At 36.6% G+C, this 27434-nt stretch overlaps 1 protein-coding gene across 1 annotated transcript; it reads right to left on the reverse strand.

The window, feature by feature from the left end:
• Positions 1 to 2511: 2511 nt before the first annotated feature.
• On the reverse strand, positions 2512 to 27434 carry TMEM207 (transmembrane protein 207). The gene is made up of 5 exons (XM_010990115.3): positions 27222 to 27434; positions 25339 to 25376; positions 19418 to 19462; positions 18461 to 18603; positions 2512 to 11695 (listed from the first exon to the last, which is right to left on the reverse strand). Exons 1-5 carry the CDS (start codon positions 27294 to 27296, stop codon positions 11559 to 11561), a joined length of 438 nt encoding a protein of 145 aa, XP_010988417.1. The 5' UTR covers positions 27297 to 27434; the 3' UTR covers positions 2512 to 11558.

Genomic DNA, 27434 nt, shown 5'->3' on the forward strand with positions numbered 1-27434 from the left:
AGCATCCTTCCTCTCTCAGTAACACATCATCACTTCTTCAGGGAGACCTCCCTGACTTCCACTAGACTGGGTAAGGCCAGTGGAAGTCCCTAATACCTGAGGGCTCTGCTTTCATTCCCCCCATTGCACTTCACTTAGGAGTGTGGTTTCCAGATCCATATCTCGATCTCCTGCAAGTTTGCAAGCCCTAAGAGAGCAAAACACATTCTCCTTTGTGCACTGCTCTATTCCTGGTACCTGGCAGAGTGCCTGATGCATAGTAGACCTTTAATACATATTTTTGAATAAATGATGATAATACCTTAACCGGAAAAGCTAAGCATTTTATTTGCATCCATTGCATGCAATTACTTCCTCATTGGATTATTCCTTCCATTATTCATGCATACATTTGTTCAGTTTAACTGAAAGGCTGTCTCCTTATTTTCAAGCAACCTAAGGCATAGAGGGGACAGAGGCATAAAAACACGAAGCTTAGAGTGCAATAAAGTAATTGCCGTAATGTGGGTGTGAACAAAACGTCATGGGAAAAGCAATCACCGCCTCTGCCTGTGGAGTCAGGGAAGGCTTCACAGAGGAGGGAAATTCCAGCTGAGAAAAGAAAGACGGTAAGTATTTTCAAAGAGAACAAATTAGGGGAAAGAGTTCTCTGCAAAGAGAAAAACGTGCACAAAGAATGAAGAGAGGGCAACTAATGTGCTAAAAATCACAAGCAGTTCCATGTCCTCAGAGCATAATTGGGATAAGGAAGTTTAGATATTCACAGATTACTTTAAAATAAAAACCCTAGGAAGATGGCATTTTCTTTCTTTCCAGTGTAGGAAAATTGAGGTGAAGTTGTTTGCTAAAAAGCCGTTGACCACCATTAGAAATACTACCCAAGTTCATAAGGTGTTAGTTTTATTCTGTGGGGTAACTATCATGGTTTCTGGTTTCCCTCCTACAGTCAGCCTCTTTGAGGCATCATCTATGTAGGGAAGTCATTAATACAGCCTTCACCGTCACAGAGACACGTTTGATTCCCAAATTCATCTTCCTACCGTATCCTCTACTTTACACCTTATCTTCTTTCAAATCAAATCTTTTACCTTTTCATTTTTTTTACTTCATCTCAACATTCCAATTTCATTTTAAGGAGATAAACTGGGAACTACGTGGGAAAAGCATTCCTGGAGCAGATTCTGCAGTTTTTGAGCTATGAAGCAATCGTTCTCAAATGAACAATGTCAGCCCCTGATATGCAGTAATTAACTGGAAGATAATATAATGCACAATCCAATATTGGTTACCCTGTTTCCATTCAAAAAGGCTAGTGATTTGTCATTTAAAATTTTTACTGAAATCTTTATTTGTTTTAAAAAGAAAAGAAAGAAGAATAAAACAAACAAAAACATCAATTATCCCAGCACCCAGAGAATCTTCGTTAACAGAGAAAAAAAATACATGCATAAGATTTCTCTAAAGTTAAGAGTACAGAAATGTAAATATTAACAGCGTCTCTCTTATTCACCTCAATGGTCCACCCTCATCTCTCTCCCAGGAGGTGTACCCTTCAAATATCTCTGCTATCCTTTCACAGGGAAAAATGGTACTTTATGGCACACATAGATCTTTTGAAAATGTATACTCTTCTTCTACCTTTTAAAAATAAAATTAATAATTAACTATATTTATTGGCATTTTTCCATATTGCCTCATTCTTTTCAATGCTGCATAGTTCTTTGTTCATATGTACCACTATTTTTGCTATTTTTGCTATTATATGAGATGTGGCAAAGAACATTGTTTTAAAAGCATCTTTGTTTTCTTATAGAATAATAACTATAGTATTACTTTCTTTGTCTAAAAGTAGAAATGGCTGAATCCTTGTGGAGATGTATTAACATTTTTGATATATATAGCCAAATTGGCCTTCAAAAGATGTGCTAATTTATCAGGAGTGTATACAAATACTTGTTTCCCCACACCCTTGCCAACACAAGGTATTAGCAACATTTAATATTATTACCACTTTTATGGGTAAAAAATGATTTATTGTTGTTTTAATTTACACTTATTTAACTAAATTGAGCATAGCTGATAAACTTTTATTATAGTCACTAATTATTTGAATATTTATTTCCAAAGGTGAAAATTATGTTTTTTTGTTTTTAGTCTCATACTAGCATGTATCTCCAATTTCAAAACACATGTTGAGCTTCTGAAATTGTGTTATACTTACTGCCCATGGTGTCTGAAAACATTTTTAGGTGGTGCATTGAATATTTTTCTTTTACTGTCATCTTTTTTTATGTGGATTTGAATAAGCATGTTATCCACTTACAATATAATTTAAAGTTTTCATTTAAATATATTTAAGTTTGAAATGGAGTTGATTTAAAAATATATTAAATGAAAATAAGTAAAAATGCTTTTTAGGTATATCCAAAATAAGAATGCCCATATTCGAGTGATTGAATAGAGTACACAGTGGGTTAATCAATGTACTATTCTTAAAATATACTCCAAGCAAAAGGTTCAAAAGTTTATTAAATTTCATTGCTTAGGCAAAGTAGAGCCACAAGTTAGAATTAGAGTTAGCAAGTAAAAAGAGGACACATGCTCAGATTCAACCTATAGGCTTTCTCCAGAGCCAAAAAGTAAGAAAACAGAATATTTTTTAGTTATTTAAAATAGATCTCAGAAATTACATTTCACTCATAAATATTTTACTATATATGTATGACAGATAAAGACTTTTTAACAATGTAACCACAATACCATCATCACAGTCAACAACATGAACAATTAACAACTCCTTAATATCAATTTTCCCAAAGTCTATTTTGTTTCAGCTGTCTGAAAATGTCCTTTTCAACTGGATCTAAATTGCCCACACTTTGCATTTGATATAACTCAAATAAAATACTATCATTTTAATTTCTATAATCTGTATTTGAATGAGGATTTAGAAGACTTGAAAAATGCAAAGTACTATAAGGTTTCCTTTGCAAAACTCAACTTCTTCCACAAAACTGATGGGTTAAACGTTCTGTTGATAATGTTTGGAGGTGGCAGGGATGGTGGTGGTGGAGAAGTTGTAGTTAAAAATAGAAATTTAAGAGAAGTTAAGGGGATGCTTTTGTGATACAGGTTTGGTACAGGAAAGGAAAATGAAGCCAGATAGACCTGGCCCTTTACCGTCTTCCTGAGTTTGCTGGAAGAGGTGCTGGGTATAGGAGGAAAATTGGGAAGGGTTGTGGAAATCATCAAATGTTTCTATTTTCTAAATTAAGTTTTTGTATGCAAAGCAAAGTCTATGTAGCCCAGAGAACTAGAGGAAGGAATTGAGAGATACTCTAGTTGCAAATCATAGTTTTCCTTTTATAAAATTTAAACAAACATTATACAGTGCCTTTGTTTTCTAAAGTTATTGCACAGAAAGTATTGATTACAGGAGGAAATCAAAGGGGGGTTCATTTCATTGTTAAAGGGAAAAGCTTCAAGTTCAGTAAATAAAAACAAAATAAGCTGATTTGGTTAATATAACAGAAATTGAAGCAGTCAGAAAACCTTGTCATAAGCAGACAAAATAAAAGTGAAGAAAACTAAGAAAAAATGCATTATTGGAGAATAAAAACTGGAGAGCTAAGGCTTAATCACATGGAGTTAATGTTCTAGTATTGGTTATTCAGAGAATATGCCAATTCTTGCTGCCTTCTCAATGGAATCCTCTCCTTTTGCTACTAAAATTATATTAAATTAAAAACATGTGGTGGGTGGAAATAGCTCAGTGGTAGAGCACATGCTTAGCATGCACAAGGTACTGGGTTCAATCCCCAGCACCTCCATTAAAAAATAATAAAAATAAATAAAAAATAAATAAATAACATGTATTTATAAAGTATATAAACTCTCCCCTACAGCCTTACACAGTTTAGTTTTGGTTGCAAACATCCTGTAAACCTCAAACAGAAAAACAGAAGTCCTGCAGTCACACAGACTTACCCTTTTCAGTGACCATCTATTGTTAGCTGAGTATGTCTTTTGATTGTCCATTCATTACATTTAGCAGCTTATCAGAGAGTTCCTTTCAACTGCAAACTCTCTTTAAAAGAAAAAACTTTTAACAAAACAGCATGATATTGGTACAAAAATAGGCATATGGATCAATGGAACAGAATATAGAGCCCAGAAATAAGCTCAAATTTTTGGACAATTAATCTTTGACTAAGGAGCAAGAACATACAATAGAGTAAAGACCGTCTCGTCAGCAAATGGTGTTGGGAAAATTGGACAGCTGCGTGTAAATCAATGAAGTTAGAACACTTCCTCACATCACACACAAAAATAAACTCAAAATGGTTACAGACTTAAGCATAAGACACTATAAACCTCTTAGAAGAAAACATAGGCAAATCATTATATGACATAAATCTCAGCAATGCTCTCCTAGGGCAGTCTACCCAAGCAATAGAAATAAAAGCAAAAATAAACAAAAGGAACTCAATTAAACTTACATACTTTTGCACAGCAAAGGAAACCGTAGGCAAAACAAAAGGACAACCTACAGAATAGGAAAAAATATTTGCAAAAGATGAGACTGACAAGGGCTTAATCTCCAGAATATATAAACAGCTCATACAACTTAATAAGAAAAAAACAAAACAAAAAAACCCCAATCCAAAAATGAGCAGAAGACCTAAACAAGCAGTTCTCCAATGAAGACATACAAATGGCCAATAGGCACGTGAAAAAATTCTCAATATTATTCTCTATCACAGAAATGCAGATTAAAACTCAATGAGGTATCACCTCACTCCACTCAGAAGGGCCATCATTCAAAAGCCCACAAACAGTAAATGCTGGAGAGACTGTGGAGAAAAGAGAACCCTCCTACACTGCTGGTGGGAATATAGTTTGGTGCAGCCATTATGGAAAACAGTATGGAGATTCCTCAAAAGACTAAAAATAGACTTACTATATGATCCAGCAATCCCATTCCTGGACATATATCCAGAGGGAACCTTAATTCAAAAAGATATATGCATCCCATTGTTCACAGCAGCACTATTTACAATAGCCAAGATACGGAAACAACTTAAATGTCCATCAACAGATGACTGAATAAAGAAGTTGTGGTATATTTATACAATGAACTACTACTCAGTCATAAAAAAATAATAAAATAATGCCATTTGCAGCAACATGGATGGACCTAGAGACTGTCTTTCTAAGTGAAGTAAGCCAGAAAGAGAAAGAAAAATACCATATGATACCACTTGTATGTGGTATCTAAGAAAAAGACAAACTTATTTACAAAACAGAAACAGACTCACAGACATAGAAAACAAACTTATGGTTACCGGGGGGGAAGAGGGTAGGAAGGGATAAGTTGGGAGTTGGAGATCTGCAGACACTAATACATATAAAATAGATAAACAACAAGTTAATATTGTATAGCACAGAAAACTATACTCAATATCATGTAGTAACTTATGGTTAAAAAGAATATGAAAGCGAACTATGTATGTTACTATATGGTTGAAGTATTGTGCTATATACCAGAAATTGACACAACATTGTAAACTGACTATACTTCAATAAAAATTATTTTAAAAAACCCTCCACGTCTTCAGTAAGACCTTAGCACCCCAGTAATGTTTTGGCATCCTTAAGAGACTACCATCCCATCCCTTCGCTCAATTCTTCTTGTATAGCATTGATCTATTTTGTTGGCAGGTGACAAACATTCCACATGGTATCATATCATGTAAGCATGCAGTTGTCCACTGATTATTCAAAACAAATTCCTAGGTTTTATTTTGTCTCTCAATATTCTTCAAGAAAAAAAATAATAGCTCTAGGGCTTCTAAATCTAGAAAGCAATTAGCCAGTGGTACCTAAGACTTTTTAACATTATAAACTTACCCAGATTTAGATGCATCATAGAGAGAATAACCTGAATTGATACATGAATTCAGTTTTTATATCCAATGGAAAAAATAAAAACTGATGAATTACTTAATATAAAGAGAAATATAATTATGTTAATTACTAGAGAAAGGGAAATTCTCTTAGTTTTGCTTACTGCATCCATAAACAGATTTTCCTAAGAGGAAATCTTTCCTTGATAAACATGATAATGAAACTTAACATGCCTGCATTTGTCGATAACTTCAGTGTTTCTGGGCAATACCACTTTTCATCTTACTAATATAAAAATCTGACATCTTGACTGGTACACATTACTTGCTTCATGAATCATAGAGTTGGTCTAGACTCGCATAATATTAGAAGGGAAAAATAAATATTTCCAAAAGCACAAATGTAAATTACATTTTGTTTATCACCAAATTATTCTATTTTGTAAAGGGATATTAATTTATTTCATTTTCCCAGAGCTATATTTAGTAAAATAACAAAAAATGCTATTTTCCAGGATCTAGTATTGAACATGAAAAAAAAAACAACCTGTATTGTTATTTTATACAAAATCACAAAGCAAAATAAATTTAAAAGTAAAAGATTCCTTTGGAATGTATGTTCTATTTTCCTCCTTTGTTCTGATCTGAAAAAAAAAAAAGTCATTCTCTACTGGAAGTGGACTCACAGCCAACACATTTTTGTTGTCTCATTTTCTCATATACAATCCTCAAGTACTTCACATTTTGCCTTAAATATAATATTCTGGTTGAGTTTCATTTCATAGTCCACATGAATGCTATTTAGTCCTATCCCAGCTCTATTTCATTTCTGTGAAAGATATTGAATTTTAAAGTTGTCTTTTATAAAACTTGTGCTCCTGACACAAATGAAACAGATTTGGAACCACAAAACTGAAAATTAAAAGGGACCTCATGGTCAGGTAAAAAAGAAGTAGGCTAGACCCTTAGGGTCAGTGCTGTATGTGTTACGGACCATGTGAGCATCCCATACACAAATTACCCTGCCTTTGCAGGCAGCACAAACTCACAGGTGTCACCCTCAGAAGTGTGAGTATATTGCAAATTTCCTAGACTCTCTGATGGCAGACATCTCACCTGATGCTCAGCTGCATTGTGAGCAATATGACCTACAATAGTAGATTCCTCTTTGCAAATCTGAAACTCACTATTATTCCATTCTGCTAGGGTCTGTCAAAAATCCAGCTTCGTGGTTTCCTTTAGCCATCAAATCAAATCTAGCTATTGGGCTAGAATCATAGACAGGCTTTCATGCCCTCTGCTGGATGTTCAAAGAAAAAGCTACACTTTGTAACAGTAAGGAAAACCTCATTTAAAAAATGAATGCTCTTTGACAAGGGAAGAAAAAAAAAAAAATCCATTCCTATCAGAATTGAAATCTGAGAAGCTAGGTTAAAATGAATTTTAATGACTTTTGATAAACTAAGATACAGGCACAGATTTTCAGAAATGAGATAACAGAAAAGGAACGCAGGTTTATTTTTTAAATGTCTGCTTTAAATGTCATGAAAATCATACAACCCAAATTAGTTTTATAATTTTATTATTTACAGTAGTTTTCAGTGGCCCATAAAGAGCACCTGCTACAGAGCTTTCAGGTGTCTGTCTGTTCTCTAGAATAAAGTGGTGGAAGCTCTAGTATTATCAAAAAGTTGGTTGGAGAAATATATCCAGAACCTTGTACAATACTTGACATATAAAGTATTTTTAGGCATTAAATGAAAATGTGCCCTGTGATATTTGATAAGAAATCTTTGTTGGAAAAGTCTCAATGAAAACAAACATTTTTTACCAGTCCTACCCACGCACCAAGCATGTACTTCGGTTAGACTCACACTGACACATAAAGCAAGTCACTTAGAAAGAAATTCCAATCGCTTCAACCCTGATTTTCACTAATGTCTTCATCAAACTCCAGCTGCTGAATCATTAACCATGTTTCCAGATGTGCTTACACTTTTCAAGGTATTAATTATAACCGCTGCCTGTTCTATAATTGGAATGGATTTTAACATACGTAGCTTATAGGATATGAACAAAAACGCTTTCCTTAGAGTCATTTATTTGAAATAAACGTAATTATAACCCACATTCTCTGATGTTTATTTTTATAGCCACTTTTGAAGATAAAAGATCATAGTGGAAAAATACCTGGAATAGGAATTGAAAGATCAAAACACATAGTCTAGTTTTGTCTCACACTAATTAGCTATGCACCTTGAACTAGTCAATTATCTTTCCAAAGCCCATTTTTCTCATTTGTTAAGTGAAAGCAGTTATATATTTGTATATATATGTATTTCTTTTGTGTTTTTTAAATAGAATTTTGCTGAGGTCTTCAACTATAAGAGTAATGTACAAACAATATTGAAAAATTAGAAAATCCAAAAACATGAATAAAAAAAATGAAATTACCTGTAGCCCCACCACCTAAAGACCTTTATGTTTAACATTTTTCCTTATGGTATAATTTCCTTTGTTTGTTTGCAATTGCAAAGTACAAATTTGCCAAACATTTATGTATTTCACTCTATGTATTTTTTTGTATTAAAGTAACACTTGCATTTGTTTTTAAAAGTCAAATAGTACTGTTGGCTCATGATGAAAATCAGCACTTCTTCCCATATAGCATTATCTCCAAGTCCCATTTCTTCGAGGAAATGATTTTCAACTATTTTAGCATTTTGTTTCAGATATTTATGACCTAATTTCCAGATGATGTACTTTACCATTATTTTCTGATCTAAAAAAAATTAGACATTATTCATTGGCTCCACACAATCTGAGATTAGGATTTACTCTTTTATTATAGCCTGCCACCTTCCCTCATACACACTTCCCTCCTCTGCCTACCTTGTCGATACGAATAATGTCCATTTTATAATTCAACATTAATTACTTACATTATTCATAACAAAAATTTGGGGGCTTAATTCAATTTTTATTTTTCACAGATTTATAATCACCTTATGTTTTCAGTCCCTTTGCTTTCCATTTACTGATAGTTAATTTATCACCACATTTTCATTACATATTCTTCCTTAATCCTACCTCTTGTTCTCCAACAGCTGTTTGCTGTGATGTTCCCATTGGAACTGGCTCTTCTCTGCGCTGCTTCAGTGCTGTCTTTCTGTAGGTCAAGTTCATCATCACTTCCCAAATCCTCTTCACCTCTCTTGCCTCTAATTCTTGAGCGGTTCTGCGTTGGTACAGCACGAACTTGCTCGATTATTCTGTTTCTTTCCTTAAGACACTTAGCAAAGTGGAGAAACGTGAAACCCAGTCAATTTTGATTTATCTACCTGTATCCATCACATACACATTTCCATGTACTAAAACTCACTGCTTATTTTCTTCATCATCTTCTTGCCACTCTCCTCATTCTTGTGAATTAAAAACATGTTTACTCCTTTACTATAACTTTAGCAGGTTTAAGAAGGGAATGGCTATGTTCAACTCACTATGTGTAACTTGACGTTAAGAATAGCAAGGCTAAAAACTTATTGGGAGAATGAAGTCTGAAAGCGGTTTGTGCACCCTAAAGCCTCCACACGTATCAGGGATTATTAGGGCATAATTAACACAAGTTTCGCTGGGCACCTTTCATCAGTGATTACTAATGAGATTATCTTACCAGCACTGTCAGCTTTCCCCGGCTGTTACCCACATTCACTTTTGTAAGGCTTCATCTCCGTCAAATTCCCATCCAGCTATTTTTGGAAATTTCCAGAACCAGGGAACTTACAAAATTTATTTGAATATATGGTAAGTGCGAGGCTGCTTTAGAAGCCTGAGTTATAAATCAGTGGCTAACACAAAGATCCCTTCCTTCGTGGATTTATGCCCTAGCAAGAGAAGACACATAGCAGAATATAAATAGAATTTTGCTATGCAGTACAGTAGAAGATGCTACGTAGGAGACAATAGGTGCTATGGGCGAAGGAAAATTGCACAAGACAAGGAGGCAGAAGTGCTAGGGTTGGGAGAGGCTGCAATTTAAAGTAGGAAAAGCAGGATGGTTCGCTGTGAAAGTGACTTTCGAATAACGACTTGCAGGAGGCGAAGGGGTGAAGCAATGACGCTATCTAGGAGGAGAGCTTTGCAAGCAGAGGGAACAGTGTGTGCAAAGCCCAAAAGAACAGGTGGAGGTGGGATAATACCTGTAGGTTTGAGGACAGTGTTCCTGGAGCAAATGGACAAGGGCGAGAGTCATAAAAAGAGACCTAAGTGGTATCTACAGAGCCTTGTGTCAAGGACTTTAGTCATTTTCTCTGAGTGAGGTGGATTGTCACTGGAGTTTAGTTAAGGGACATGGTCCTCCTTACGCTTTAAGAATATTACTTTAGACACCATTAGATATGGAATATAAGCAAGCAAAGCTGGGAGCAAACGCCAGTTTAGATACTGTTGCAGTAATTCAGGCAAGAACTGGCAGTGAGTGGCTCACACCAGAGATGGAGTTAAGAACTGTGTGAATATAGACCTATTTCGAGAGAGCTAAGAGCTAAGCCAAGTCATTTCCGAGGTAGGAAGTCACATAAAAGGAGGACTCAAGGCTGACTCCAGGGTCTTTGGTTCAAGCACCCGGAAGGTTGCTGTTACCATCAGTTGAGATGGGGAAGGTCTGGATAAACAAGCTTGGAAAAGAGTAAGAGAGACGTTTGGTCAAGTTAAATTTGAAAGTTATATTAGGAAAACAAGTAGAGAGTCAACAGTTCTGTTCAACAAATTTGTCAGTAGAAGATCATATAGCATTTGCCATGAATTTCTTTTCCTGGCTCCCTTGCTCGCGGCCACTGCAGAAATGTCACTTGATACCTCACTGCTGCTTCTGTAGTCAGAATCCTCGGTGAGAATACTGAGATCTATGTCAAGGGTTCTTATCATGGCTTGCCAAGAAATGCCAAGTCTTGAGGAAGCAGAGAAGGTCCGCGGGCTCCGGAGTCTGCACTCACGCATGGGAAATGGGAGCCTCTCCTTCGTCTCCACGTTGCGGAATTACGTGTGCTTCATAGCTTAGGTAATCTCCTTCAACATCTGTCAGTGTTCCTCAAGGAGACGTGCAACTCCTTGAACTTTTAATCTTTCTCTTCATTCTACCTTCACCCTTCAACTCCAAATGGTCCTTCTTCCTACTGTCTCCCCTCACCCTAATTCAAGTACTCTCTTTCTGGTTCTGGGTCTAGGCATGTCTAAATCTCTGCTTGGTTCATGGTTAAATTATGATCATTTTTATTAACTCCATACTAGGAAGAGATCAGATCAAAAAAGAGATTGAGGCAGAAGAAGCTGTGATGGGTACTAGAGTAGAATCCTAAACTTGACAGACGCCACCCCATGAGTTATTTACTGCCTATTTGAGTACATGGATGAACTTCACTATAAGCATAAAAGTAGAAAGCAGCAACGATAAACTAAGAGTCCACAAGTTTACTGTGGAAACATCTTCATGACCAAAATTCTTTTTCTACATTCATTCTTTTGTATATTTGTCCTATTGTTAAGACTGTATTAATCAATCTCCAGGAGTTTTCACTAAATGAAGGAATTGTTCATAAATTTGATGTTTTGGGATTAAAAATATTTATAATGTTTTCAATTAATGATCCAGATCTAAAATGGGGTTGATTTTAGGATTTCTTCATATGGAGGTGGGGGCCCTAAAGTGCCAAAACATGGAACAGGGTACAGTTGGGGGTTTTGGGTTCGAAGGTGAATGCCAACATTTGGATTCACAGCTGCTTCTGTCCCTGGAAAGAGAAAGGTAGAGACTTATGATTATTCAGTCAGCATAAAACAGAAGCACATGAACTGTCTAATAAAATCTGGCATTTCTTGGATCACTGAAGCAACAGAAAATTATTTGTACCCTTGAGAAAAAAATTACAAACTATCTCACTCTCTGCAGTGATAGTTTAGCCACCATAGCAAGAAAATTTGCTCTCATGAACCGATTAGATCATCATTGACTAACCCATCAAGAAGCATTTACAATTTAACAGCTGAAACTAGAAGAAATATCCCTTTTGGTAGATCAGAAGACAAGATTCCTGTAAACACTAATGGCATTTAACTAATGCTCCCATCATGAGAAATGCAAGTCTCACTAGAAACATTCAAATACTACATCTGAACTTTATTATTTTATATTTATGCTCTGTAGACTGCAGCTAATGCAGTTAATTAATTTCAACACTTCTCTACGACGAATAGTAAAAATATCAAGTTGTGAAAAGCTTACGATTGAAGTATACACATACATTAAACAAAAGGCATTCTCAAATCTTAAGTTTTGAAATCAAAGGTCTTGACTTTAGATTATACACTGTAAGCCACTGAATATCGAAATCAAGCTTTTTCTTCCTCAAATTGATCACACTTAGTTCAATAGTTCCTTTGGAAATCTCCTGTTAGTATTGGCTTGAAAGAATGATTTTGAGTCACACAGGAAATCAATAGTAATATTTTACAGCCATTAATCTACTATATGTTTTCCTTTTTTTCACATGGGTCTTTATCTTTCTGGGAATATTTTGACTGTTTCTTGCCAAAACAATAATAACACCCATAAATTCATGTTTAAAGAAGAAACTAGGTCCTTAAACTAAATCTGGCCCTTTGACTGTTTTTGTGTATTAAATTTAACTGTAACGCAGTCACGCCCGTTCATTTACTATTGTCTCTGGCTGCTTTTTGTACTATAATTGCAGAGGTGAGTAGTCCCCACAACGATCATACACCTGCAAAGACAAACATATTTCTTATCTTGCCCTATTTTAATAGAAAAAGTTCACTAACCTCTTGCTTAAGGGATTAAGATTTGATACCATCAAGGAGATTCCAAAGAACGTGCCACAACTATCAAAACAATTCCAAGAGTATTTATATATTAGGCAATAGCTGTATTGCTGGAATTCATATAGAGATTACTCAAAATTATTACTTTGGAGTAGGAAATATTTATTTAGGATCATGGACTTCTATATATTCATATTTGTTTTATTTTGTATCTCACTAGTTCACAGGACAAAATATAATAATAGGGATAGAGCTAAATTTAGAATACAAATCTCACTTCCTGGTTCAACACTTTTCTTAAGGGGTTATTTATTTAACTGAATAATCTACTCCTAGGTGATTACACAATTTTTTTATACCTCAGTTTGCTCTTGTGCAATAAAAAGGATAGTAATAGTACCTACATCCATAAAGCAAGGCTAAATGAATGTAAGGTACTGAAAACAAAGCAAGGCTAAATGAATGTAAGGTGCTGAAAACAAAATTATGGCACACAATAGTTACCCACTATAGTGGATTATCAATATTATTAGTAGTGACATTAGTATTAGCATCATTATTATGTATCATGAAGGTACTATGCTAGGACTATGCATGCATTTTCTTGCATGTACAGTATTATTTCTCAAACTATCCTATTTTAATGCTTCAGTAAGGATTTAAACATTATCATTATTAATGATACTGCACAGAGATTACTGAATGAAAAGTTTCTTGAAGTTAGAGCCTTGTACAGTTAGAAAAGTTATGATGACATGGGCCAACCTGGAGGGACTTGATTAAACAGAGTCATATCAGCCAAGGGGACTTGTCTCAGTACTTCCCTCCCTTGTGGATACTGTTAGTGAGCACTGCCCATTTTCCAGGTGAACTGCCCCGGGTGCACTAACACAAAGTCAGAGGTAACTCGGCTATCATTCTACTTGGAGTGGTCCACCAGGTTGACGTGACACAATTATTAGCTCAAATTTATTTCCACCATTGCCATTAGTAACACCGTGCTCCAGGCCACATGGTACTGACACATGCTCTTTGCGGTAGGAAAGTTTTATTGTTATCTCCTGCCTACAAATTCGCTCATTGCTCTTAAGCTTGTTATGAAGCCCACAGGCACTCATTTGAGAAAGAGAACTAAGCTCAGAAAGCTTTTGTAAAATCAAACATATGTCACCTTTCAATTGTTTTCAAGGCATGTTTACGTCCAATATCATGTAACTGGGAGGGGAACGGGCATTATTTTGGTCTTTTGACAGATTAAGAACCTGAGAGAACTCAGTTAAATACAGCTACACCAAGCTTGTGGTTTTGACAGAACTGTTGGTGAAGTTATTATAGTGTGTCGTTTAATTCTGTAAAACAAATACACTTACTGCTGAGCGTTTATAGTCAGCATTCAGATCCCCCAGGTCATGAAGAATCACTCCAGTGGACTTGGCCCTTTTACCCTCCTTCTGCTCTTTTCCCTTCTCTATCGCATTCTCTCTTTCTCTTATGTGGGGGTGGCTTAGACTGCCTGAATTTGAGTCACCATTCTACCACCTACTCTGTTGCTCAATCTCTGTGTGCCTTTGTTCCCTTACCTTTAATGCTCAGAATGATACTGAGCCCCTCATGGAGTTGTAGGGAAGAATAAATGAGATTAGAGATGTCAAGTGTTAGCACAGAGCGCGACGCATGGGAAACACTCAACCCATGTGAGCCGTTATTGTTATCATGCCCTTCCATGACCGTGTGTGAAGGAAATACTCCCTCATTCCCTTTCCTCAAATGCGTCCCAGCATATTTACATGTAAGACATGAAGCATGGGAAAATGAAGTTTCCAAAAGGATGCTGAAATGAGACAGGATCCTGGGAAAGGGGAGGGGAGATGGGAGCAGAGAATGTAAAGGTCAGCATCTAGTCTGTCTCTGTCTAGTCCTCCTGCCCCTCCCCAAGTCAGAGCACTCCCATTTAATCATTGCTGGAAGACTAGTATTTCCATTTGCCCTGAAATAAGAAAAAGGTAAGATTATTTCTGAAATTGCAGAAGAAATGGGGTCAGGGAGATTGGATAGTTGAAAGGCAGCATTATCAGGGAGACCAGCCGGAGAAGAAGCTAAACCCAGATGAGAGTCCCAGGAGGGTGTCTCTGCAGTTCCCACCTCACCGTCCTCTCAGGAATGGCATGGCACCTGCGCGCCGCCTTGTCAGAGACCCAGCTCTGATCCACGTGAGGTAGAATGGGAAGGATTCAATGTCGATTTTATAACAGCTTAGTATATTTTGTTTAAAAATATAAGCAGATAATGGTAGGAATCCCTCGTCTAAGCTCTTAAATTCTCTTTTCTAGTGAACACTAGGTTGTTTTTCTGCTTCAGCCCTTCTTTCTTCTCTCACCTCCCAAACACCAAACTTTCCTCTTTATTATCTTTAAACCTTTTACTTCTTCATAAATAAGAGCTTTTATTCAGCTTCACAATCTTTTTTCCAATGAAAACCTATCTTCATCCATATTTTCAGTGAATTTGGAAAAAACTTGTTTTTAATAAACTTTAAAACTCCATTGTCACTACTTATTTTTAATGCAAATTTAAAAAAAAATAAAGCCATTAACCTAACAAATCTCAAACTGTTTAATTTTTATTTTGAACAACTTTATTGTGGTATGGTTCCTGTACAGTAAACTTGTTTTATTTTTTAAAAATCACTCGTATTTTCTACCTATTCAGCCTGTAATAGTCCCATGGGGGTATCAGAGGGATGAATTCTCCTTTTTCTGAGGCATAAAGAGCTTCATCATAACATGTTATGATATGGAGACTTAGATCCTATAAAGAGGAAATGTCCTATCTTCCCCTTTGTGCCCAAGGGGTGGCAGGGAGTCCAGAAACTCTATTTCACATCCTCCTTTGTCACTAGTATTTTTCAAAGGAGCTCCCATTTTCCTCTCCTGATTCTGTACAGTGGCTGAAAGAAAGACTCAGAAGTGCAACCCCCCATAACCTGCAGGGTGGACGGATGAACCCGGACTTTGCAGGCTGTGGAGGTAGAAGCTGTGGTTTTGACCCTTACCTCTCTCCGCAGCCATAAAAAGATCCCACAGTAGTTCCTTCCTTTTGGAGAGTACCTCCTTTATGAAAATATTAAGTAGGGAGGATCATTCGTCTGGAGAAGGGAAGGTGTAACGAAAATCCAGTGGGAAAAGGAAATTCAGTGTGGGTCTGAATCATTGGTTCCCTGGCGTTTACTTCCAGGAATTACTAGTTAAGAAAGGTAACCAGAGATCATAGAGAGTACCACTTCCTAAATTACTCTTCCGTGTTTTATTTTGGAGAGGAGAAGCAGGAATGGCAAGAGGCACAACTCTGGGAGCCACACCTACATCAAAGATGACGTGAATAGCTGTTCACTGTCTGCTGTCTGGACAGCCACCCTGAGCACCTGTAGGACAGAATGGGAGGTGGGCAGGCAATGGAATTACCTAACACGTGACCCAGCGTAGGTGAGGATAAAAATCAAGGGGAAGTGGCAACTGAGCTGGCGGTCTCTAAGATGGACATCAACAGAAGTGATCTTCATATAGAGTTTGAGCTAGGAATGTTCCTGGAGCAAAATAAAAGTCAGAGCTGTGCTGGTGGGATTAGGAAGGAAAGGATAGCATGAGAAAGGAAATGAGGGGAGGAATGAGGATTCTGGAGTGCAGTCCCTACCACTGAGGAATCACCCAATGGAAATGTCTGGAGGTTTAGGATACAAGGCTGTACTTAGCGTCCAGGGATGAGGTGGCTAAGTCATGTGTGTGCCTTGACTGAATTTTCATTGTTCCCTACCCTCAATTCTGGGCAATTTGTAGTCTATTAGTTGACCTGCAGCAAAGACTTAAGGGGTATATTTACCCGGTAGAATGAGAACAGTATATAACTTCCTCTAAGGGAAGTAACAGTCACTTTTCTGAATTGGTATTTAGGAATTAGAGACAATATCTGAGAAGCTTCTGACCTACTGCCTAGTACTTGGTAGATGTGAATTGAATTATAACTATATATATATATGAAATATATATATAAAAGTTTCTCCCCATGTGTTGTCTTTTCCTGCCCATAATGACTCCGGGGTAACGTAGGGGATGTGATTCTAATGCCCTTCACTCAGTGCTTTTACATGTAGATTATTGAAGTACTATCTCAGTTTTGACCCCCTTTTTTCACACTCACACCTGTTCAGCAAAGTTCAGACGAATTCAAAAGCATTTATGTAAACCACCGCCCAGGAAATACTCAAAACATTAGATAAATGGGGATTTAACTGTGGCACATTAATTGCCTTAAAAGTTAGAATAATGTTACTAGTTAGCTTATTTACCTAAAAGTAAATACACAAATTTTCTAAGATTTGAGGTCGTCTAGTTTAAAAAAAAGTCTTCCTCAGAGTGAGAGATGGGCTAGGAAGACTGGTGTGGATTCTTCTCTTTAGAAACTCAAGTTCAGTTGGAAGAAACAAAATTGCATTTATTATTAAATACTTCTTGTTAAATAAAGAAAAACAGACCAATATGACTATGGTGAGCCCTTTGACTAACATATTTTGTTAGAAGGTCAGTCAGCCTATTTCCCTGTACACGCAATGGAAAGTGTTTTTGATTTTAGGAGAAAAAGCTATTTTTATTGGAGAATTTAATTATCCTTCTCAAAATAACCATTTCTGAAATTGATAATGTGTTTCCCTTGTTCAATAATAATTTTAAAAAGCCAATAAGGAATATAATCACTAAATCTTAGTACTTAATTTTGATCCTAATACATTTTAGTTTATTTTTACCCTACTTCTTATTTAGCTGTTAGTATTTCCAGGATATATCCTGATCTATCTGTTGAAAATCTTATGCTGATCCAAGTCTCTGAAGGGCAGCTGTTAATCTCTACCAAGTACTCTTGAGGGGACTGTGGTTTACAACCCAGTGCCTTAGAGGAAAAGTCTTACAGTAAATGGTCTCTGGATAAGGGCACTGCTTAACACAAAGAAATAAACTATCAATTATCACCTCCCAGAAATCAATAAATGATCATTCTTCTACTCACAGCTGAGGCTGGCAATTACAAATAATTCAAGATCACGATTTCCTCCATTTCTTACCTCTTAATGCAGACTGGAAAATAATAGGAAAGGCATGGTTTGGGGGATGGGGGTTGGGAGCAGGTAGAATCAGGATGCTGCCAAAGTGTCTCGGGAGAAAGGACATGAGTACTGATACCCTCCTGCCCGATCCCCAGTATTTCAGGCTCTGCACTGGCAGCGGACAATCGGGAAAGTGTTGTCCAATATTACTTCAGGTAAGTGAAACATGGACAGCTTGGTAAATGAGACTATGAACACAGGGTAGGTTAGACAGATATCAAAAGCCTAAAGATGCTCTTTTGTACCTTAAATCTTACCATTCACTTGGAGTGGCCAGCCCTGTGTATCTCTTCCCCTCTGTTATTGACTGAGCAACATGTTTAGGTTGTATCCCCACACTCAACTATGAGTCATTTCCCCAGGACACCTTTTCTTCTTTTGGGGTCTTCTGTCTTCTGAAGTTTTCTCACGTAGACTTTCTTCCTAATGAATGCCTTTGAGTCTTTAATAAACTATGTCTTAGTTTATGTTCACACATCTGCTTTTCATAGGTTAGCTTTTCAGTTCACCCAAAACTATAAGGTTTCCAAAGAGGACGTCCAGAAATGTGCAGACAGCTTACCGTTAACAGGGTCCAAGTCTCCAACAGCAAAAACAGCCATGGTGCGTCTTGCGGAACCATTTTGGGGTGGCCTCAGCCAGCACTGGAGGCAGAAGAACACTATTCCACAGAGAAGGGTGACCAGGAAAACCAGCAGCAAGAACCTGATGCCAGAAGAAGCAGGGGAGGAGTGAGGTGGAGCATGCTGGAAAGTCAAGAGCTCATGCTACTTCCTGGAAAGGGCAAAAAGTCAGCAAGACTGGCTAAAAGCAGCCTGGGAGGTCGAATTCCTTAAGCAATCCCCCGCCACTACTCATACATTTTCACTGACTCTGGAATGTTCACTGGGCTCGGAGTGGGTCAATCTTGCCAGGCAATCTTCTTTCCTCTTTAGAAATTGAAGAGTTGTTCAAAGGAGCAGCAGCTCAGTTCCTTAACTCATTTATCCATTATTCCTTTCATTCAGCCTTCTATTCATTCATTCAGCTAGTATTTAAGTGACTAAATAGATTTAAATGTTGGACTGGGGATTTGAAGGTTGACAAGACAGGGTCTCTGTCTTTGAGGAGTTAACCATCTAATTGAGAATGTTTAGTTTGCAAAATACAGAAGCCAAGATTTAAGAGGTTATGACAACTTTTTTCTTTGTGTTAATTTGAATGGCTTTTAAGGCCAGAACTTAAACCAGTGGAGGAGTTGTTTTGGGAGATTTCAAGAAAAAGTACAGTTATTTTACCTTCAAAAATCTCTGACTTGGGAATTAACTATTATTCTTAAAAACAGTAAGTTCCCTGTCCAGGAAGTGTTTAAGTAAACACTGGCCAACCATCTGAAAGTGATGATTTTACGTATATTGATACACATGATCCCTAAAAATTTCTTCAGCTGTATCATTTCATATGCTACCTCAATTGTTTAGGGAAAAGTGTGTGTCTGTACCACCAAAAGTTTTATAGCACAAACTGAGGATGTCCTTACCAGATATACCAGCCATTTGCGTATTGATCTTTGTAGCTTGTGCACCTGTTGATAAAGGAAGCATAGTTAGTGCTGGACCTCTGGATGGACAAGGCCTTTTCTTCAGGACCGTAATATTTGTTCTGACCACACTAGTTTCCCCGTCACCTACTCACTGCATCCCCTCAAGACAATTAAGCAAATATTTACTGTGTGTCTACTTCATTCAAGGTACCGAGAATACAGGTAAATGTGAAAATGTCAGATACATAAACAGACAATTGTACCATAATAGATTTGATTCTAGAGTTATGAATACTGTTGTGCATTGAGAAGGTAGTGACTAACTTTTCAGGGCTAATATGTCATAGATATTATATATTAGGCAGGTAACCATCCCAGAATTCTGTTTATGCAATCTCTCAAGGGAAAGTTCATAATCTCTATTACCTGTTATTACCGTGGTAAGGAAGAGAAGGGCCGTAACCTGGTTGGAAAAATAAATTAAAATAAAAGGAAAATGAGCGTGTGTGGTCACACGTATCATTCACCAAGGAGTTAGAAGTTGATCTTCCATTAGGGTGGCCAAACCATTTGTGTATCTAAGCACAACTCAATCATTCCTGAGTTTGGTTTAAAAAGATGACACAGAAAATTCACAGTGTAATTTTCAGGAGATTTAACTATCCAAGGGTAGAAATTTAAGTGCTATTCACTCCAGAGCCTCTTCACTATGACAGACACATGCACTAAGTGTACATTTGCAGATGCACTTTTCCCACACCTTGGTGTATGGGCTGCCAATAAGGTATACTGGTATTAAGCAGTGGAAAACTGTTTATCACAGCCTGACAAGGTTTTGAGATGGGGCTGTACTTAATCATGTCTTCTTCAGCCATTGTTAAAATAACACTCAGTACTTTTCAGCTTGAAAGCATTCATAAATGTCAACTAATTTATTGCTCCCAGCATCTCTAAGGAGGCAGTGTGTCATGTTTATCATTATACTAGTCAGAAGTGACTTTTTAACATATGTGAAGTGTCAACTTAAAAATTTTACCTCAAACGCTAAAGACAAAATTCAATCACCCAGACTACAAGCTTTTTGTGTGTGTATGCTTGGGTTTTTTTGCTTTTACTATGCACCTAGAGGGTTTAGCTAAGTACATAAGCACAAATAAATGCCAGGGGGGAAATGGCAGCTGAAGGATGAGTTTAAAAGTATCCTAAGACAAATGATTATTAATAAAGGATTTGCAAAGTAATTAATGGCAAACTTTTATAAAGAAATATTTTATTCATGAATCAAAGAGAAGATAGGTTTATATTTACAATTAAAGCCTTGCTAAGTAAAATAATACAGAGAGGTCAATTCTACTTCATATATTTTCTTTTACACAAATACAAGTTCACCAAATAGATGTTATATAGTTAGTATGTATTCGCATGCACCAAATTACTAGCAATGCTTGCTTCTCTTGAAGATGGCATTCTGAGGCTTTTTATCTTTTCAATATTTCGATATTGTTTGAGTTTTTATAATGTGCATGTATTACTTTTGTAGTCATAAGATTTTTAAATAGTATATTAAAAATATAAAAAATCTTTAAAATGTAGTATCCCACTTTAAAGATGGATGTAGGGAAATTCTCTTGATGTCCTGGCTTAATAAAAGAGTGGAAGGGTCTTATTTTTGAATCTTGAAATCTAAGCTCATGAGCAGAAGTGTGGATTGCTTCATCTTCCTCCATATGCAAATCTCTGCCTCTCTTCTTTATATTTAAAAATGGAGGGGAGGGAATAATGGTAGAGCACGTGCTTAGTATGCACGAGGTCCTGGGTTCAATCCCCAGCACCTTCATTAAAATAAATAAATAAGCCTAATTACCTCCTCCCCAAAATAAAAAATGGACCATATGCTTATTAAAATGCCCATTCTAAATACTAACTATCTCATTTTATTTGTTAGTTCTAATATTTGAGCCACTCAATATTTTTTCCCAGTGCTAACAACTACCCAAACTGATTTACTTCACTTTCTCTTTCTGACCTTCTGCACATACTGGTGAAGTTTCTGATATGAAGTAAGATGGGCAGGAAGCTGTTAGCTGGAGGAAAGCAAACAGATCATGTAATTTCACAGTTGCAGGCTCCTTTAGGATTACTTACTGGGATTATTTATTTCGCCCTTAGGATTTTACATACTGTACCAGTGAGACTCAGAGTGGGAAAGTAAGTGGGGAAAGTCACTAGCAGGCCAGAGGAATCAACCTAGAATACAGGTCTTCTGACTCTCTCTGCTTCCCTCTCTCTGCTTCCCTCGCCACCATTATTTCCATGTCTTTCTCAAGTTCAATTTTTAAATAGAAATTTTTCAAGTTCTTAAAAAGAATCAAAATAGTCTCTGAACAATAACAATATTCTAAATACTCAAATTGTAGATGAAAGATTTTCAGTGCAGAAAAAGGTACATTTTAAAAATAAAGTTATTACTCAGAGATTTATACATTCATGGTCAAATTGGAATGAGAATGCCAAAGAGGAAAAAAAGCCTGAGAGAAGTGAGGATGGGCTATAACGTTTAAGGAAGACATTTCCAATAATGAGGGCTCTCTGGCAGTAGGCGCTGACGGGTATCACTTCTCTCCTTTCCGCAAAGACTAGTGCCCTACTTGACTTGGATGCTGTGGGGATGACTTCTGCTCTACAAGGATGCTTAGACTAGTTGGTCTTTATTATTCTTCTCGGTACTGAGAGTCTGTGGATCTAAAATTAACTATAAATTCATTAATTTGACAAATAGAAGAAAACTGCAGAGTCGTTTTTCCCCCCATTGGCTTCTTTACAAGAAATACACATAATTTCTTGTGCCAGGCATTCTTCTAAGTCAGTTGGATAACTTCATATGAACTAACTCACTTTCAAACTTAAAATGCTATAAAGTAAGTTAACACTATTATGATCCTCATTTTACAATTGGGAAATTGCAGTCATAAAGAGGTTACATAACTTTCCCAAGACAACATAGCTGGAATTGACACAGGCAGGCTTTAAACTCAAATGGTTTGAGTTTAAAGAGTCCATGTCTCTTACCACCATGAAACACTGCAACTGGGAACAGTAGAAGTCAACCCTAGCCTCATATTACTGTATGGAGCGCTGCCTGAATGCATTCAATATCCTGTGTTCCAAAATGCTTTAAGGAAATATTAAAAATACAAAAAAATATTAGAAATGAGAGCATGGAGAATATCAGACAAAGAGAACAAGCCAAGAGTGAGATCAGTTTGTAAACGGAATGTAGCAAATCCCATATATAAAATTAGAACTGGATTCCAGATCTGGCTTAAGCTTTCTAGCAATTAACAGGATGAAAGAGAATTGGTTATATAGTGTCCTCTAAAATTAACAAAAACAGGCAGCATTACTCATCAGATGCACAGCTATTCCTGGTATAGAAATCAGAGACAAATTCAAACTATGGGGCTTCATAAAGAGGGTGACTCTAACAACAGGAACAATGCTTCTCATAATACTCTTAGAATAAATGAATAACAAATTTCATGAGTCTGTTTCATAAAAATCACCCTTAAGATAGACCAGAGTGCAATTCAGCTACAATAATTTGGGGGCAGGGAGATGGGAGCCAAATCATATCACCCTGAGAGTGGTGGCCTGACCTAATTAAACTGGGCTGGGTCAACTGTATAGTATCTAGAAGAATGGATGGATTGTGCATCCCTCGGGTATTTCACCACGTGTAATATGTTTCTAAACATTGAACATAGAATATGGTTTTGTAGTAAGAATCCTGGGCTCAAGAGTCAGTCCTAGGTCCAAATCCAAGCTCTGCCTTTTGCTTGCATACTCGAGCAAAATACTTCACTTCCCCAAGCCAGGTAAGATAGTGGGCTATCATTGGCGATGTGTTAGTACAATTAATGGACAGGATCCTGTATATGTATGATCATATTTATGTTTTGTAAATTAACCTATTTGTGTTCATACGTGCACATCAGTGTACTGGGGAGGGGAAAAGATTAGGGGTGTAATTATGCAGGCGAGGGGCTCTGTCATATTTTATTTCATCCACTAAATTACAGTATTTAAATTATATACAAGAAGTCTAGTAATGTATTTTTAATACTAAAGATGCTGTTAAAAATAGAGTATGTTAGATTAGAAAAAAAATAGTCTAGGGTTTGAAAATAAATCTAAATAGAGCTAATAACAGAGCCCACAATCACCTTCTTGTGGCGGCAAAAAGTCTGAGATACTGTCTTCTGTATAGTTACTTACCTTACGCCAGATCCCTACAAAATCTGCCACTTTCTTGCCTTCTCTGTCTTTATTTCCCTCTAATTTGCATTTTAATTTAGGTGGTTTCTTGTTTTTACTCAAAAACAATGATATTAAATAATGATAAAATAACAGATATTTACACACAAAACAATACAGTCAAAAAGATCTACCTAATACTAGGTTAAGTCCTGCAATTAATTTGTTAATATCTTGCTTTGGGTCTTAATTTTTTTCACCTGCATAAAAGGCCAGTAGCTTCAGTGACTCTAAAGTTAGCTTACAAAATTCCTCAATACCATATTCTCCTGTCATGTTGATTGGGGAGTTAAATTGAAAATGTATTATCCTTTCCAGTTATGAATTTCTTTATTCTAGTATTCTGGGTCAAAGACGGAAGATGAAGGGACAAAATAAGGCAGTCACAAGGTCCACAGTTAGGTAAGAACACTAATAGCCAAAAGTCCATTATGTCACCAACACCAGAAGACAGAGACAAAAAGCAAGGTTAAAAGCAATGCCAAGAGGTGTGGAGGGAATAGCTCAGTGGTAAAGTGTGTGCTCAGCATGCTTGAGGTCCTGGGTTCAATCCTCAATACCTCCATTTAAATAAATAAATAAATAAACAAACAAACAAACAAGCAAAACTATCTCCCCCCATCATGAAAGAAAGAGAAAGAGAGAAAGAAAGAGAAAAAGGAAGGAAGGAAGGAAGGAAGGAAGAAAGGCAGACCAGCCAGGGACCTTGAGACCTAAAACAACAAAATCAATGCAAAGAAATAGCAGGGGAGAGCCATGTGAAAGCTGAAGATCGGCACACATTTAATAAGCAGATGATCAATAATGGGATGATTCACTAGAAGCAGATGAAGGATTCCAGGACCAAGGAAAGCACCCCACTCAGCATGGCCTTTTAATCTGGAGATGGCACCCGGAGACCCTGGCCTTGAGGGTAACAGCCAATGACCATTGAAAACTGCTAGCTGGCACTGAGGGCTACACCCAGAAGACAGTGCTTGGCAGAAGTGCTTTCTGACACTTGCACTAAGTCACAGTGCATTACAGTTACCATTAATCAGCAGCAGCATTATTAGTGACACCTTCTCCCCATCTCCTGAATAGAATTCTGAGAAGCTTTAAGCCTCCAGCACAAAAAGTGAGAAAATTGAATTAACTATTCACATAACTTATATCAAAAGCACTTTGAAATGTACACATAAAACACATTAGATCTTTGTTAGTTTGCTTATATTTGAAATCGAATTACCCAGAAAACTGCTTCCCATCGTCCCTGTGACTAATGCATGTGGATGCGGTTACAGAGAACATCATGATTCTTTCAAGAAGTTAAAGGGCCCTTAAAATCTTAAAGGTGGAGGATGCAGTGAGCAAAAACACCTAGAAATTAACCAGGCCCTTTATTTATTTAACAAAGCTGATCATAATGAAAGTACATTTTTTCTGCTTTAAGAAAAATTGAGCCATTTGCATTTGAAAACAATTTACTTTTATTTTTTTCTTGCATGATTATAATGATCTTTGAAACTCATTTGGGGCTTCTCAAATGACTCAAGCCTTTTTTCATTTTCCGAATTGTGAAAATGCTGAATAAAATAATGTACAGCCTTGTGCTGTTTACTTACATTTCATTTTCTTCACATGGCAAGTCCGATAGCACCAACTGAAACACATGTTTAGAACAATAAAATCCAAACATCTCATCAGTCTGATCCTTTAATACAAACAAGGCCTAGAGACAATGTGGATTTATATCATTTCATTTGCTTTTTTTAATTAAAAGCTCTGCAGCAGAGTCTATTGTTGGTACACAGAATTTTAATTGGAAAAAAAAAAATCTCTGGGTAGATTCTCCAAATCAGCAGTGACAGGAGATATATATTGTGAGCCAGATTCCTCACCTACGCACCACCATAGGTGGATGTGAAAACATTTTGTTTTTCCTGTGGGCAGATTTTGCTTTCTCTAAGCAGCTTTTGTGCACCTCGCATTTTTTTCTTTGTTTTCACATTTTAACTACAGAAAGGAGCTTCATTGCTCATGAATATTATTTGCAAGCAAAGGACTCAGGTCCCTACATGAAAATTGACGTCCATCCCATCAGCATTAGTAGATGGTAAATATACGCAAGAAGGGGTGATTTTAACCTGCTCTGAGGCTAAGGTTGATCTAAGATCCATTGACATTGCTGCTGAGATTTAACTTTATCTCTTTATCAAAGAAGAGGTATAAAGTAATAACTTTGATTGCTTTGTTTTAGAAGACCCAAGTCATAAGCATTATAATGCAATTATCTTAGTTCTCTGTGTCGAGCCTCATAAGTTACAATAAGTCACATCACAGAGGAAAGAGAGTACTCCGATCTAGAGGATTTGTTTGTTTTTCTCTTGAACTGAGACCCCTTTCAAGCACAATGAGAAAACTGTTAAATGTCATTTATATAACATTTGAAAATTCAGTTGATGAGGTCAGTGAAGTATTTATTTTCCTGGACCCTAACATACAAATATAAATACAAGTAAGAAGTTATGAAATTTAAAATGATAGACTTGGGAATTTTCTGTGAGATATATCTTTTTTTTCCCCTTAATCCCAAACTCATCTTCTTCAGCACCTTATATTTACTCTACCAAGTTTATCTGGGCAAAGAGATTTGTGGAGTTGCAGATGGAGCCATGAATTGGCCATCAGAGAGCATGGTAATGAACGATTTATAAGCACAGAAAATGAGTTGCACTCTCTTATGCTAGAATGCTGTAAATCGATGTGCATACTAACTGAGAGGGAAATGAACATTCAAATTTTGTCCATAAAGAAAGTTAATTTACGAGTAGATGAAGTCATTTAGAAGCCTAACAGATAAACAAATAAAGTTACTTCCCAGTCTTGTGTGCTGTAAGCTAGCAAGCAAAACACAGCATTACATTATTACTACTTCACTGCCAATGTCAGGGTTCAGAGTTACCATGAAATGGGGAGTGAAGTCTTAATATATTTCAGACCTAAGTCTTTCAGATACATTGTACTCAAGTAACACAGATACAGAGGTGCAGATATTAGGATGAGATGCTGGAGCAGAGAAATCAAAATAAACTCTCAAGTTAGTTCTGTCTGTATTGTTCAGCATTGAAAAAATGTTGAGCCTTAAATATGGCTTCCAGCAACAGTAAACATGTCTTCAATTAATCCTGACATAGCATTTTATGTCAACAGCACTTCTGATTTTTAAAAATTTTACAGCATAGCAAAGTTAAAGATTAAATTGCATCCTATTATTTCAATAGAAATAGAACTAAATAAAGAAGACATTAGGAGTAATGTCATTAGCCATTTTGTTTTTCTGTATCTTTAAGAAATAACTATAATAAATCATAAGAGGCTGATAACACTTCCTTAAAGAAATCATCTAAATGTTGGAGTAGTTGTTACCCAAACCACAAATCCATAACAAATCAGATCCTTAGAGTAGTGCCTTTGAAAGTCTTTTCCCCGAAAGAGAGATGGTTACCTGGAATAGTGGCAAACACAAGATTCCTGGTTTTGAGATCACTGAAGTGACACTTAAAGGTCTGGATCTCGACATACTTAAAGGACAAGCGGCTCAAAGACAGTGGTTTGCCGCCTGTGTTTATCTCCGTCTTTCTCAGAACCTGTTAGCTTCTCTGTAAGTTATGCTTCCTGCCAGAGCACTCATTAATGCTGGTTCCTTGTGACTGGTAAT

The sequence above is a fragment of the Camelus dromedarius genome, chromosome 2, assembly GCF_036321535.1.
Source record: "Camelus dromedarius isolate mCamDro1 chromosome 2, mCamDro1.pat, whole genome shotgun sequence".
Lineage (NCBI taxonomy): Eukaryota > Metazoa > Chordata > Mammalia > Artiodactyla > Camelidae > Camelus > Camelus dromedarius.